The sequence below is a fragment of the Loa loa genome (genome assembly GCF_000183805.2).
Source record: "Loa loa unplaced genomic scaffold supercont3.1, whole genome shotgun sequence".
NCBI classification, from domain to species: Eukaryota; Metazoa; Nematoda; class Chromadorea; order Rhabditida; family Onchocercidae; genus Loa; species Loa loa.
The window spans coordinates 238,962-250,952 of record NW_018108181.1 but is presented as its reverse complement, the minus strand read 5'-3'; the positions used below and the strand labels follow the sequence as shown (position 1 = coordinate 250,952).

The 11,991-nt window shown below is 35.5% G+C and overlaps 2 protein-coding genes across 2 annotated transcripts in view; one reads left to right on the top strand and one right to left on the bottom strand.

The window, feature by feature from the left end:
• LOAG_16343 (hypothetical protein) overlaps positions 1–6,962 on the top strand; it is a 7,539-nt gene extending 577 nt beyond the window's left edge. Inside the window, exons 2-11 of the mRNA XM_020448995.1 lie at positions 1,666–1,784; positions 2,383–2,514; positions 2,714–2,835; positions 4,540–4,744; positions 4,926–5,104; positions 5,276–5,486; positions 5,729–5,829; positions 5,939–6,086; positions 6,316–6,456; positions 6,679–6,962. Of these exons, the coding sequence (XP_020307541.1) occupies positions 1,666–1,784; positions 2,383–2,514; positions 2,714–2,835; positions 4,540–4,744; positions 4,926–5,104; positions 5,276–5,486; positions 5,729–5,829; positions 5,939–6,086; positions 6,316–6,456; positions 6,679–6,915 (1,595 nt within the window). The 3' untranslated portion in view covers positions 6,916–6,962. The remainder of the gene's footprint in view (positions 1–1,665; positions 1,785–2,382; positions 2,515–2,713; positions 2,836–4,539; positions 4,745–4,925; positions 5,105–5,275; positions 5,487–5,728; positions 5,830–5,938; positions 6,087–6,315; positions 6,457–6,678) is intronic.
• Positions 6,963–7,480: 518 nt separating this feature from the next.
• LOAG_06596 (guanine nucleotide-binding protein subunit beta-2) lies at positions 7,481–11,156 on the bottom strand. Its single transcript, XM_020447186.1, has 11 exons — positions 11,068–11,156; positions 10,782–10,866; positions 10,584–10,675; positions 10,219–10,355; positions 9,382–9,500; positions 9,106–9,232; positions 8,797–8,940; positions 8,455–8,595; positions 8,220–8,316; positions 7,891–8,057; positions 7,481–7,690 (listed from the first exon to the last, which is right to left on the bottom strand). Exons 1-11 carry the CDS (start codon positions 11,090–11,092, stop codon positions 7,679–7,681), a joined length of 1,146 nt encoding a protein of 381 aa, XP_020302558.1. The 5' UTR covers positions 11,093–11,156; the 3' UTR covers positions 7,481–7,678.
• Positions 11,157–11,991: the final 835 nt, after the last annotated feature.

The following is an 11,991-nucleotide window of genomic DNA, read 5'->3' as shown; positions in this document are numbered from 1 at the left end:
TTTTTATTGTTCGGTAGTACATTGGGCAGCGGAGAGAATGGAATAGTTTTGTTTGTTTTTTCTTTTTGATCTTTGTCGCGTGTCGCAATACTGTTGCTGTACATTACTAACTGAAGGTAGGTTGTGTCTTTTACAGGAGTAAAAGATAATTTTCAGAATTACCATGAAACTCAGATGCTTCTGTTTTCAATGAACTAATCGCTGATGACGAAAATATTCTCTGTATTCCAAACACTACGTAAATATAGCGTTGGGCAACGGACCGCATTGGGACTAATGAAAAGTTTGGACGATAGTGGAGCTAATGTCATATCTGTGAATACTGGAACGGATTCGAAAAGTATTATACAGCTGAGGGACGTTGGTGGTAAGAAAATATTTTTTTTCTTTTCGAACTCTAAATGTTGTATGATAAGTAGTTTTTTTCCTTTAATTTTAATTTCTTGTGGTTTATACATACCTTTTAAACGTTTTTCAGTCAGATAATGTGGATGTGTCCTTCTTTGTTGATTACAGAGTTGATATAGAAAAATGATGCAGGTTTCAGAATAATTTCGGAGTTTAATATATATTTATTCTTGGAGAAAGATTTTTCTTTTTACAATAAGTCTTATGAATCCTTACTATTCTTACTTAACACTATGTCGAGACATGAGAGAGAAACGGCACAATGGCATCTGCGCGCAACGGCTCATATGGATTCAGAGGTCTGTCTGATTCTACGTCGTCGTGGCCAAACTTCGCGAACGAAGACATGTGAAAGGATGTATGCCCACATGTTGTAAGCGCGCTGATGATTGAAAAAGCCAATGCGGGATAGGTAACTCCATTTGTAAAAAACATAGCGGAAAGTATTCTTAGGCAGTATTGGTGATCACAGTTTTTTCTGCGTTTTTTTTTTTTGTTTTCTCTTCGGAACTATTTCTGCGTGTATTCTCAAAGAAAGCAACAGCGTTATGGATGATGTGTCTATAACGAAATCTATCGAGGCGGAAGTGGATCACTGATGGTGATATGCACACCTGGCATATTATTTCAGGGAGTCCTTGTATCTTCACTTTGGGGTTTTTTTGCGGAAGTCGGTGGCGAGTTCACATTAAAACATAATCTCAACGAGACGGTAATCCTTCATCCTGGAAACGTGCCCAGTCCAGCTTAGCTATATCTTCAAAACAATATAAACATGGCCTCAGTACTGGTGATCCCTGCCTGTTCGAGAATAAAGACATTAATCATGTAATCAGACAAGTGGATGTTTAGGATTGTACGGAGGAGCGCTGGTGGAAGCGTTCGAGGAGTGCAGGTGTTTGCGTTAAATGACGCATGATTCAGATTCATACAAGAGAATAGAGAGCAAAAAAAAATAAGTGAATGGCTTTATAGACACTAATCTGTGTACTGTCTAATCATTGTAATGCCTACCAAGTAATTGCGCAGTTTGAGTTAACCTTCTCCCTTTCTTCATATAGTTGGAACAATATAAGAACAGCGAAGGAAGTGGGAACTATCAATTAGTTGTCGATGTTTTATGAGTTTCAGGCGAACAATATTAAATTATCTTCTTTTATGTAGTAAGTGTTTTCTATCGAATATATTTTGCGACAAGAAGCCTGGAGACTTTTGAGGAAAACAAGAGATACAGTGTTAATTTAAAACATCTTCCAGCGAGAAAAGTACGATTGAAATACAACGGAGTTTTGCCACAAAAAGCAATTGTTGGCCTATGGAATGCACTCACATCATGTGCTAGAAACCCGAAAATTCTACAGTTTCAAGCTGATCAGGTGCGATATTTTTCTTTCAATTGTTTGAATGTTCAGATTCATTTTTGTCAGTTATTTGTGAATCTCAGTCGTTCATCATTCGTTCAATTATACAAATTCACACAGCATAATAAAATTTCATGAATTTTTGAATCTAACTTTAAATGACTACTTTGTGTATATAGGTAGAATATTCTACAAAAGGAAGTGCTGAAAAAAAAGTTACCGATCGACAGTGATGTTTTCATCGATTTAAATAACGAAATTCATGCATGATTAAATGTTGTCGTTTAATTAAAGCCCGTCAAAATCGCAAATTAAATTTTCTTAAACCATCACTGATACTACGTATAAATCAGCAGTTCATATGTGATTATGCTTTCTCTACTAATCACCAGTTATCGTTTTTTACTTTTATATTATAAATTAATATACATTCGTTTTATTCAAAGATACACAAAATGTTGAGTAATTTTGTTAATTACAAGTGTTTATGGATGTTAGTTATCTTTTAAATTGCAGTCGTTTTTGTCATTATGCTTTTGGACTTGGCAAAGTGGGAAAGTCCTACAATTGTTGTGGTCAGTAATGCTAAATTGCAATCGTTTAGCATATTTAGCTGAAAGAAAAGCTGAGTCAACGGCAGTTTCCAGCATCACCAAAGGAGGTACAAGAAGCGCGTTATGAAATTAAGAAAATGTTGGAAGCCGAAGGTGCATTTCCGGATCGCAATGCTGTCGGTCAAAAAGTTGTTAGTTTCAACTCTATGGTCTTTTTTCTCTGAAATCAAGCCTAACTTCTATTTGCATTAAAACCAGATTGAATCCATGGGAATTCTTTAACCTGTTTTCATATCTGTGTTTGCTACAATGCATTGTACCTGCAACAAGTGTTTGAAATTTAAAATCCAGATTAGATTTGATTCAATTGGTTCATGAAGTTTAATTTAGCTGGAAGCATTTGATTTGGAAGTAAAAAAGAAAGTAGATAAATTGTTGCGTCATACGAAGTATAACTGGAAACCACTGGGTTTTAAAACGCGTGAACATGCTGCAGCTTATACCTTAGCCAGGTAAATTTTTTTTTTTCAATTTTGCGCAAAAAACATCTCAGTCAGATCACGGTTTAATTTTGCGCAGGGTATCGCGAATTGATTTTGTTGTGATTGTGGTGGATTTTTTTTTTTTTCTGAATCGTGGAGTGTGATGTCGATCAATAGCCAAAATATCACCAGTGTTGTCGATCGGATGTCTAAGATCCGCTGGACTGATTTAGTTTGGGTTCTGTTGTATTGTACTGGGTTGAGTTGAATTGGGTCAGGCTGAGTTACGTTGAGTTGATTTGGGTTGCGAAAGGCTGAGTTGAGTTGATTTGGGTTGCGCTGAGTGGAAATGAAGTGTATTGAGTCCATACCGAATTGTAAAACCTTTATTGACCATAATGCATTAGCCGGTTTACAATAGGGTTTATATGCATTAGCATGTAAATTCGACATCCTTTGTCATTAAAATAAAAATGTGAATTTCCGTTAGACAAAGATAACAAAAGAAACGTATGGGAGATAATTTTAAAGAATGTAAATTGGTTAAATGATTTACACTATTGTAAACATTTGTTTACAAGAAATTTATCTGATTATTTATTTGTGTTTTGGGGCATGGTTGGAGTCTCGCGAATCGGAATTCGCGACAGTGATTAGTCAATGATCAGGAACAAGCAGGAACTTTAAGGGGTTGGCTTGTAGTAAGGTTATTTGGCTTTGGTTATATTGTGTTATAATTGCACCAAATATTGTTGCGGAGTGAAGAGTTTGAAAGGTTTCGCTGTGAGTTATAGGTACACAAGAAATTTTAACGAAGGCTTATCTTATCACGGTGGAAGTTCGTAAGAGCGTCAGTTATACCACGAAAATGACCCAAGAGATAGGATTATTAACTTTTATTAAAATATATAAAACTGATGAATAAGACCAATTGAAAAACCAACAGAAAGGAGCAGAATATCGATGTGGAGAGCAGTTTAATCGAGGAGGGATATAACTGTCTTGTTGATACAGGTGTAAAGTCACTTTTCCTATCTTACAAGGAGCTGTATATATGAGTTAATGGAGTGGGAGTGGTTTACATAAAACGTTAAAAAAGGGCGTCCTTTTAGATACAAAGGAAACTGTAAAGATCCAATTACATAAGCATTGTAGCAAGATCAGATGGGAAGGTTAGCATGTAAATTCGACATCCTTTGTCATTAAAATAAAGATGTGAATTTCCGTTAGACAAAGATAACAAAAGAAACGTATCGAAAATAATTTTAAAGGATGTAAATTGGTTAAATAATACATGCTATTGTCAACATTTACTTACAATTTGGATAAGGAATTTTATTATTTATTTGGAATTTCGCGATATTGAAATTCGCGATACAGGGAATGTTTATTTTATCTAGCCTCCAATTAGGTTTTTATTTCTATTTTTTCCGAAGTACTAGCATTCGTTTTTGCTGTCGAAATTGCCTAAAATACATTAAGTAGTTTTCAGTTAATCATTGACGTCTTTCATTTCATCCGAAGGTAATTATCATCCTGCTCAATTGTTGTTGACTACTTTCTGATGCGGAACGATATAATATGATTTGAATTACCGAAATTTGTTTCAGTGCTCTGGTTCTTATGTTTTTTCACTCTAATATGACCTCATTTGAAAATTTCTTATAACTACTCAAAAATCATAGTGAGAAAGCAGTCAGTATGTACGAAGTTCTACTATCTCGCAGTTTTCAGGTTTGCACCTAATTATGCAGAAGTTCGTTTTGTATTACAAGAATTCATGAATAATGGATACATCCCAGAAACAGTTCTGGACTATGGAAGTGGTTCTGGCGCTGCATTTTGGGCTGCATTTGAACAGTGGGGAGAGCGAGTCAAAAGTTATCAGTTGATCGATTCAAATGAAGAAATAAGTCAGTTTTGCATGGACATTTTAAGGGTATGTTTGTTATTTTTTCTTTTTTTTGTTTTTGTAGTTTCACAGTTCCTTAAATTTTCCTTTATCACATTAAGGAATAATTGCACTAACTTATATTTCATTATGTTCTCTACAAGGTTTCCTGTGATAGGATTCAAAAAGCTATATGTATAGCGTCGATAGACTCTTCATTTATTTTTAGGGCAGTGGCGAAAACAATGGGCATCCGTTCGTGCATCCAAATGTTAGCTTCCGAAAATTTTTGTCGCCATCTTCAAATAACAATTTTGATGTGATAATCGTACATCGTCTTTTTGCTGAATTGGCTTCCGAAGAATTACGCACTGAGTTGCTAATAGATTTATGGAAGCGAGCGAACAAGTGAGTCAGTTTAACTCTTGAATCGTTTTTCTCTTTCGAATGAATAGTTTTAATGTTAAAAATAAGAGAATCTAGAAATTGTTTTAAAAAATTTTTGGAAGTTACTGGACGTTCAAAATCTTTTGGAAAGTCTGTTGGGTAACTTTCCCTAAATTTTCTCCTTTTTTCAAGGTATTTGGTATTAATCGATGGGAGCTGTAAAGGTGGCTATGATGCTTTGATGGAAGCTAGAGACTACATCCTTATGGGTGGCTGTGAACTGCATCGAGAACAAACTCGACAAGTCCTGATGAAAGCAGGAGTATTGAATGACGAAGCAGAATGTATCTTGACTGATCAGCAGTTATCCAACTACATGCGTTATAATCTTATTAAAAATATGGTACGTTGTAGTTTTGAGATCAGAAGAACGGTGTAGTACTCCAGTGCTTCAGGACTGTGTGAGCTTATGTACAACGGCCCAACACATTTTTTAGTCTTTCGGCAGCTTACTTGAATTTTATTTTTAGGTAACAAGTCGACTATAATATTACTTTGTCTTGTTTGCTTATCAAGTTGTTATCTTCACAGGTTCATGGTTTCAATTTCCAAGGAAGGATTTTTTTCAAATTAATTTGGTTTCAGCTTCCACCAGGCACAGTTTTGCCGACCAGATTGGAGCCCGGTTATGTGTTTGCCCCATGCCCACATGACCAAGGATGCCCAAAAAGTGTGCGAAGAGAAAAGTTGGTTACGATTAATGTTAGAAATTTGATGTCCACTTCAATTCAATTAGCAACTTTCTGATTTTTCATTTTCCAATATATTTAATAAGTGAAAAGTTCCCTATTCCAGGGACGTATGCAGTTTCTCAACTCAGTGGAATGTGTTGCGAGCTGATGGGCGGAAGCAGATTTTTAATACCGAGAGAGGTTCATTCACATATGTTATTATGGCCAAAGGGACAAGATCTCACCATATAAATGAAAGCAGGCTTCTGACGGTTTGTTTATTCTAAACTAAAATAGAAAGGTGTTTCCCTATTAAAATTAAAATAAAACGATGAATCACTCCTCTTATTCTGACAACTCTTTTCAAAACTGACCGAAGTAAACATAATCTTAAATACAGTTTTTTGAAAATATATTTTTGCACATTAAAATTGATAGGCATATCGCGTGTTTTTGGCAGACTCCTCTCTGAAGTTCATCTTTGGCCTTTTTTAACTTCAGCTACACCATGGCGGAGGACATGTATGCTGCACCGTTTGTACACCATTTTGCGGAATACAGCGTTTTACAGTCTCCAGATGTATGGGCAAAATTTATAAATTGGTCAAAAATGTCAAGGTCGGTCGAGTGCTACCAGCTGAGGTTACTTTTACGCAGTTTTTTCTCGATCCTGTTCAAGTGAGTATACATCTTATGCTTAATGAAAATGAGTGTCGGAGTAAAGCATCTGTTTTTCGTGTCCATGCATTGATAACGTTTCATAAGGTTTCGAAAGTAATTAAATGAATAGTTTGCAAATTTGTTAGATACAAATGAAAACCTACAGTCCTTGCATTTAATAGAATTATCGAGTGTTTTGTTTAGCTGAGAACTGTAGGATCTGATTCGGAGCTCGATGTGTATGAAGAAGCAGTGGAGGAATTTACAAAGGAAAAGCGTGCCAAGAATATGTTGAAAAAAATCTTTGTACAGCTAATTGAGTTTTTTAATTATGCATTCTTGTTATTACCCACCTACTGTGGATATTTTCTTTGTATTATCGTTCAAGCTTTTTTTGTGTTATCTGTACTTACTGTTCATAGCAAAATACTTGTGTTGTAAAACAGCTGTACAATGCGTTGATATGCTAATAAATGGTAAAGGTAAGGAAAATAGATCACGTTTGTTTTACCTTTAAGGTGTTTTCAGGCGTTTTCCGCTTCTGCTGTAACATGGCAAAAAAGCGAGCATCGTTAAACATGAAAATGTTTTTATTTAACATTAGTTATGATTGTCTAATAGTTTTCAGGGTAATTTTTTGAAAAAAAAGAAACGACCGCGTTGGGCAGAAGTGAAATAATATCGCTAAACTAAATGAGATAAGGAAGATCATGCTGAAAAAGTATATAGTTAATATCAAGTTACGGGACGATATAGCGTGATTCAGAAGTCTAAGTAAAAGGTCGAGGTGAATGCAATAAATCTTCGAATTATTTGTAGTGATGCGGTTAAATCACTTTTGATATGTTTTCTATATTGGTTTTCCTGATTCAATTTTAATGCCGGTTGGAACTTTTGAAACTCGAGAGTGCTATTAAATTGCTTAAGAGTAGAGATTTACCACAGTGACATTCAAATGCTTATGATGCAAGAATAAAATTGAATAATATACATAAAATAAAATTAAGTGCTTATAGGTGTGTCGTACATAATGTAGTACAAAGAATCAGGTTCTAAGCTATTTTCTGAAAAGTTTTGGACAATGCATAAGTAATGACCATTGAAAGGAAGAAGATAAATAAGGGAAAATCGGGGGACAAACGATGGTGTGCTGACAGTGGAAGTAGAACTAAATGGTAGATAAAAGAGCCGATTGTTGTTGTCCTCATGCCCATATCTAAAAAAAACGAGGCTTAAATCATGTGGCTTAGATAATATGATATGGCAGGTGCAGATTGGCATTCTTGGTGTTGCAAGCATTCCAATGAAGTAAACCGTCTAACTTCGGGCTGTAATTGATGAAACCAAACTCCATTTTACTAATGTATTGAAAAGATTTTCGGTATATAAAATAAGACTTTAGAAATAAAGACTTGCACGAATGGTGCAATCCCAGCTTGCAGTGCATATTGCGGTTCCATCTGGACTTGTTCGTAGACACGAAATCCTATTTTCGTGACCGTATAGAACCGAATGGCGTACACATTTTAGTGAGTCCCATACACCAACGCGATAATCACCGTAACCGGCAAAAAGTATGCGACCTACAAACTTCACTGTCAAATGTTCAGTGTTCAGCCTCACTTATCAGAAAAACACGGCAAAGTCATAGACTTAAGAGATCTTCGTGGACATGACACTTTTTGAATCGTGATTCCTCTAGCGATCCGCTTTAAAGATAGTAACTACCAAGATAATTTACTCACCGCTCAAACTGAAGTCGACACCGTTTACTGGGAACAAAACGGATTCTTTTTCATAAACACACACTTGTCGATCAGCGCGTAAATCAAACAACCGGCACTAAAGAGTAAAAAGATTTTACAAGGTGAAATTAATTACATAAGATTTCGAAGCACACTTCAACAAATCCAGTGTGGATTTTTGCAATCAAAAAAGAAATTGACATAATACGAAAAACGAAATCAATGAAAAACCAACCGAAGCATCGTCTGAGCCCGTAGCAAGCGCATCACCATTTGGATGAAACCTAACTGTATTGATGTCTGCTTCATGTCCTTCGAAACTCTGTACACACTGCCCGGTTCTTATATCCCAAACTAATGCATGCATATCTGCTCCCTTAAAATCATAATTTTAATTCGAAACTCCTAGAAAAAATGTTGTAACATCAATGAGGAACAAACGATCTTAGCATACAGACCGTTGAACCAATCTACCGATTTATTGATTTACTCCAAAAGTAGGTCTGTTGGAAGAGTTCTTTTCAGAACATTTTTCAAATGTAAACGGAATGAATAATACAACAGAAATGAAATTTACCCCAGAAATAAAAATGTTGCCAGTATCGCTTTTTGGTACATCAACTGCGAAAACATCACCAATGTGACCATGAAAATTTTGAATCATCTGGCCACTCTCCACATCCCATATGGCACATGTTGAGTCACCGCTACCAGTCAGAAGCTGTAAAGTAGTTATCTTAATATTCCGCCTTTATTTTGGAAAATAAGAGCTGTAACTGTTTTTTAAAGGGAAGGGGGTGTTATATATAGCACGAAAGGAAAAGTTTTTGTTTTTATTTTTCTTTAAGTTTTTGTTTTGGAGTACATGAAATGAAAAATAACTCACTAAATTATCAGATCTAAGGAAGGTACAACATGACATATAGCTTGTGTGCGTCGCAACAGATCGCTTTTTTTGTAAGATGTCGTCTTCAAAACTCAACGGCACCACCGAACACTTATTATCCAAACCTCTAAAATCAGCATGCAATAGTTTGCAAAATAATAGTTTCGTCATACAATCACTTTGAATTTTTTAAAATGATAGCTTCCTTATATCACTTTTGACGATATGGAGAAACAATGGAATTCAAAGGAAAAATATCCCAGAAAATTAAAATACCCGCAGGCAATCATTTGTGCACTAGGAGAGTAAGCACAAGCCATCACCCATGTTGTTGGCATAGTTAGCGCATGTTCCTTATTCGTTGTAAAACCATCCCAGACGATTACTTTTCCATCCTGAACAACCAAATTTAAATGTTACGCAGACGAACTTATTGTTTAGTGGCAATTTCTGGTCCGAGGTTTTGGCGTGAAATTACACATTAGTATCTTGACTCAAACGAATATTTTTCTTTTTAAGTGTGAATAAACAATAACAGTAAATTGTTCTTTTGTTGCTTTCTTTGAGTTACAAATGGAGGGAGATCAAGCACGACAGTACAGAAGGCTCCCCTAAATCCAACAACTGACGTGAATAAGATACCAATTATCGTTTGTTATTATTTTCATCCAAGTATAACCTTTGTAGAAATCAATTTTTTTGAATTCAACAAAAATATGAAACGAACTAAGAAATTTGCCTTTGTATGCAAAAGTGATAGAAACTATTAATGTTTGAATTGAGTTGGCTGGTATGGATTTCATTTTTTGGCACTAACAACTGATGCGTGTTTTATATACATATGAAAAAAATCTTTCAGATCTGAGATGAATATCATGGCGTACTCAAAAAGAAATGAAATGTGACGCTTAAAAATTATCGTTCTTCAGTGAATTCTAGTAAGAGCATCATCGAATCGATCGAAGAAAAACGCGGAAAATATGGAAAAATTGTCGAAAGTTTACAATTAGTGAGATAGTTAGGGCTAAGAATTTAGGGTTTAGAATTAGGAAAATCAAATTGAATATGTCAAATCTTCCATTAAAAATGTATTATTATTCTGGAAACAAAAACCTGTGAAGAAGAAACAATATGTCGTTTATCTAAGGACCAATCCATGCAGAGTACTTTCCCAGCATGTCCTTTCAATATACGACGTTGCTTAATGCTTAGCTGTGTTAATGGTTCGAGAATTTCAGCTGCTTGTTCAACTGAAGCAAATATATCCCGTAGATTTTAATCATGAATTACTGACAACACGGCAAAAACCAAAACAACTAACTAGTATTGTTGGTGATTTAACGTTTGCTTTCAATGGGGGTATTAAAGAATGAAAGTTAAAGTGCCACAAGTCAAAATTTTTTGATATCGTAGAAAAACTGTTTCAAAAATAATGCGAATGAAAACGATTTGAATTGAACTGCATTAGTAAGACTTACTCGAAACATCGTTCAGTTTCCTTCGTTCCGCTTCCAATCTTCTCCGGAGATCTTCTGCCTCACGAGCCAGTACATCGACGATGTCTGAACTTCTAAACTAACAAAAAAGCTATGAGAAATGCTTTGTGAGTTAATGAATGCATCAACAAAAAATTCAACGTAAAAACAGTCGGAAAGTAACGTTACAAATATTTCAACCTTGTTCCCGTCTCTACACCAATAGCTTGCACGGATGCAATGATTTTTGCAGTAGACGGCTCATCTGTAATCTCTTTCGCTTTCACTAAAAAGGAAACAAATTAAGATATCATCCATTTAAAAGATTATCATTTCTTACGCGCCCCTTATCAAGGAACGAATCCATCAACTTTTTCGGAATGAATAATCGCAAATACTTGTCTCGAAATGGAATCTCAAATCTGTATCTTTTCCAAGCTCCCTTTTTGTTCACTTTTATGGCATTTAAACAAAATAAGAACGGGACCTGGAGGACTATGTTCATCGCTCATCTCGATAGAACAGAATTGAAGGCTAAGAGGACAATCACATGTCTGGTACTTTTTTTTCCTGAAAAATTAAGTAAAAAGGAGAACTCAATCCAAGTAAACACATTTCCAATAGTTTCTCATAAGTTAACACGACGCCCGAAATCAATAAAAACGGTCAGCAAAAAAAGACTCTTGCAAAAGCAAACTGAAAAATCCAAGCCAAGCCAAGCCAATGGATCCATTCTGCCAGGCTATAGCTAGGAACTTATCCACCCACCTCATTACCCATCGAACCAAGTAGCACACGATGACTACATTGTTATTTTGAAAAAGAAAAAATCACCCCTTAATTCATACTCTTTATTGCATATTTTAACCTGATCTTTCGTCCATTTAAACTTTCTAGAGGAATCAAAAGAAAAATCCATTTCCAAAGGGAAAACCCATACCCATGCCTCTGTAATCTTTTTTTTTTCCATAGTACAGTAAATGAACAAACTTTCGTCAGTTATAAGAGATGTAAATGATGCAATGATTTTTCTAGTAGATGGATCGCCGACCAGTTGTGGCATGCCTTTTATCCCTCCTGAACCTCTGTGCTTTCGTTATAAGTATAGTACACCTCTTTTTTATGCATAATCCCGTAAGTAAAATGTTCTTGAACTACCATTATGCCGGCCTAATCTATGATAACTATAGCTCACACATGGAATGGTACCCTCCATCTCAACAGTTCAGCAAAAACTATACTAGGTCCGCAAAGTTTCGTCATAAGAATCACCAGCCTTAGGTCTCCGTAAAGGTGAGAAAATGCGACGATGAGTACTAAGTCAACGAACGAATCTTCCACATCATCATCACCAAATATTTTCAAATCTTGCCACTGAAACGATCTTTCTCGATATAACCAGTTGAGTCAA

Excerpts from the sequence above, each read along its gene's own strand:
- LOAG_06596 (XM_020447186.1), bottom strand. The coding sequence starts at position 11,092 with ATGAGCGATGAACATAGTCCTCCAG. Across the intron at positions 9,233-9,381 it reads GCACAAATGATTGCCTGCGG|AGGTTTGGATAATAAGTGTT; the intron begins GTATTTTAATTT and ends TGCTGATTTTAG. Across the intron at positions 8,596-8,796 it reads GCAACATTTTTATTTCTGGG|GGAGCAGATATGCATGCATT; the intron begins GTAAATTTCATT and ends TATGATTTTAAG.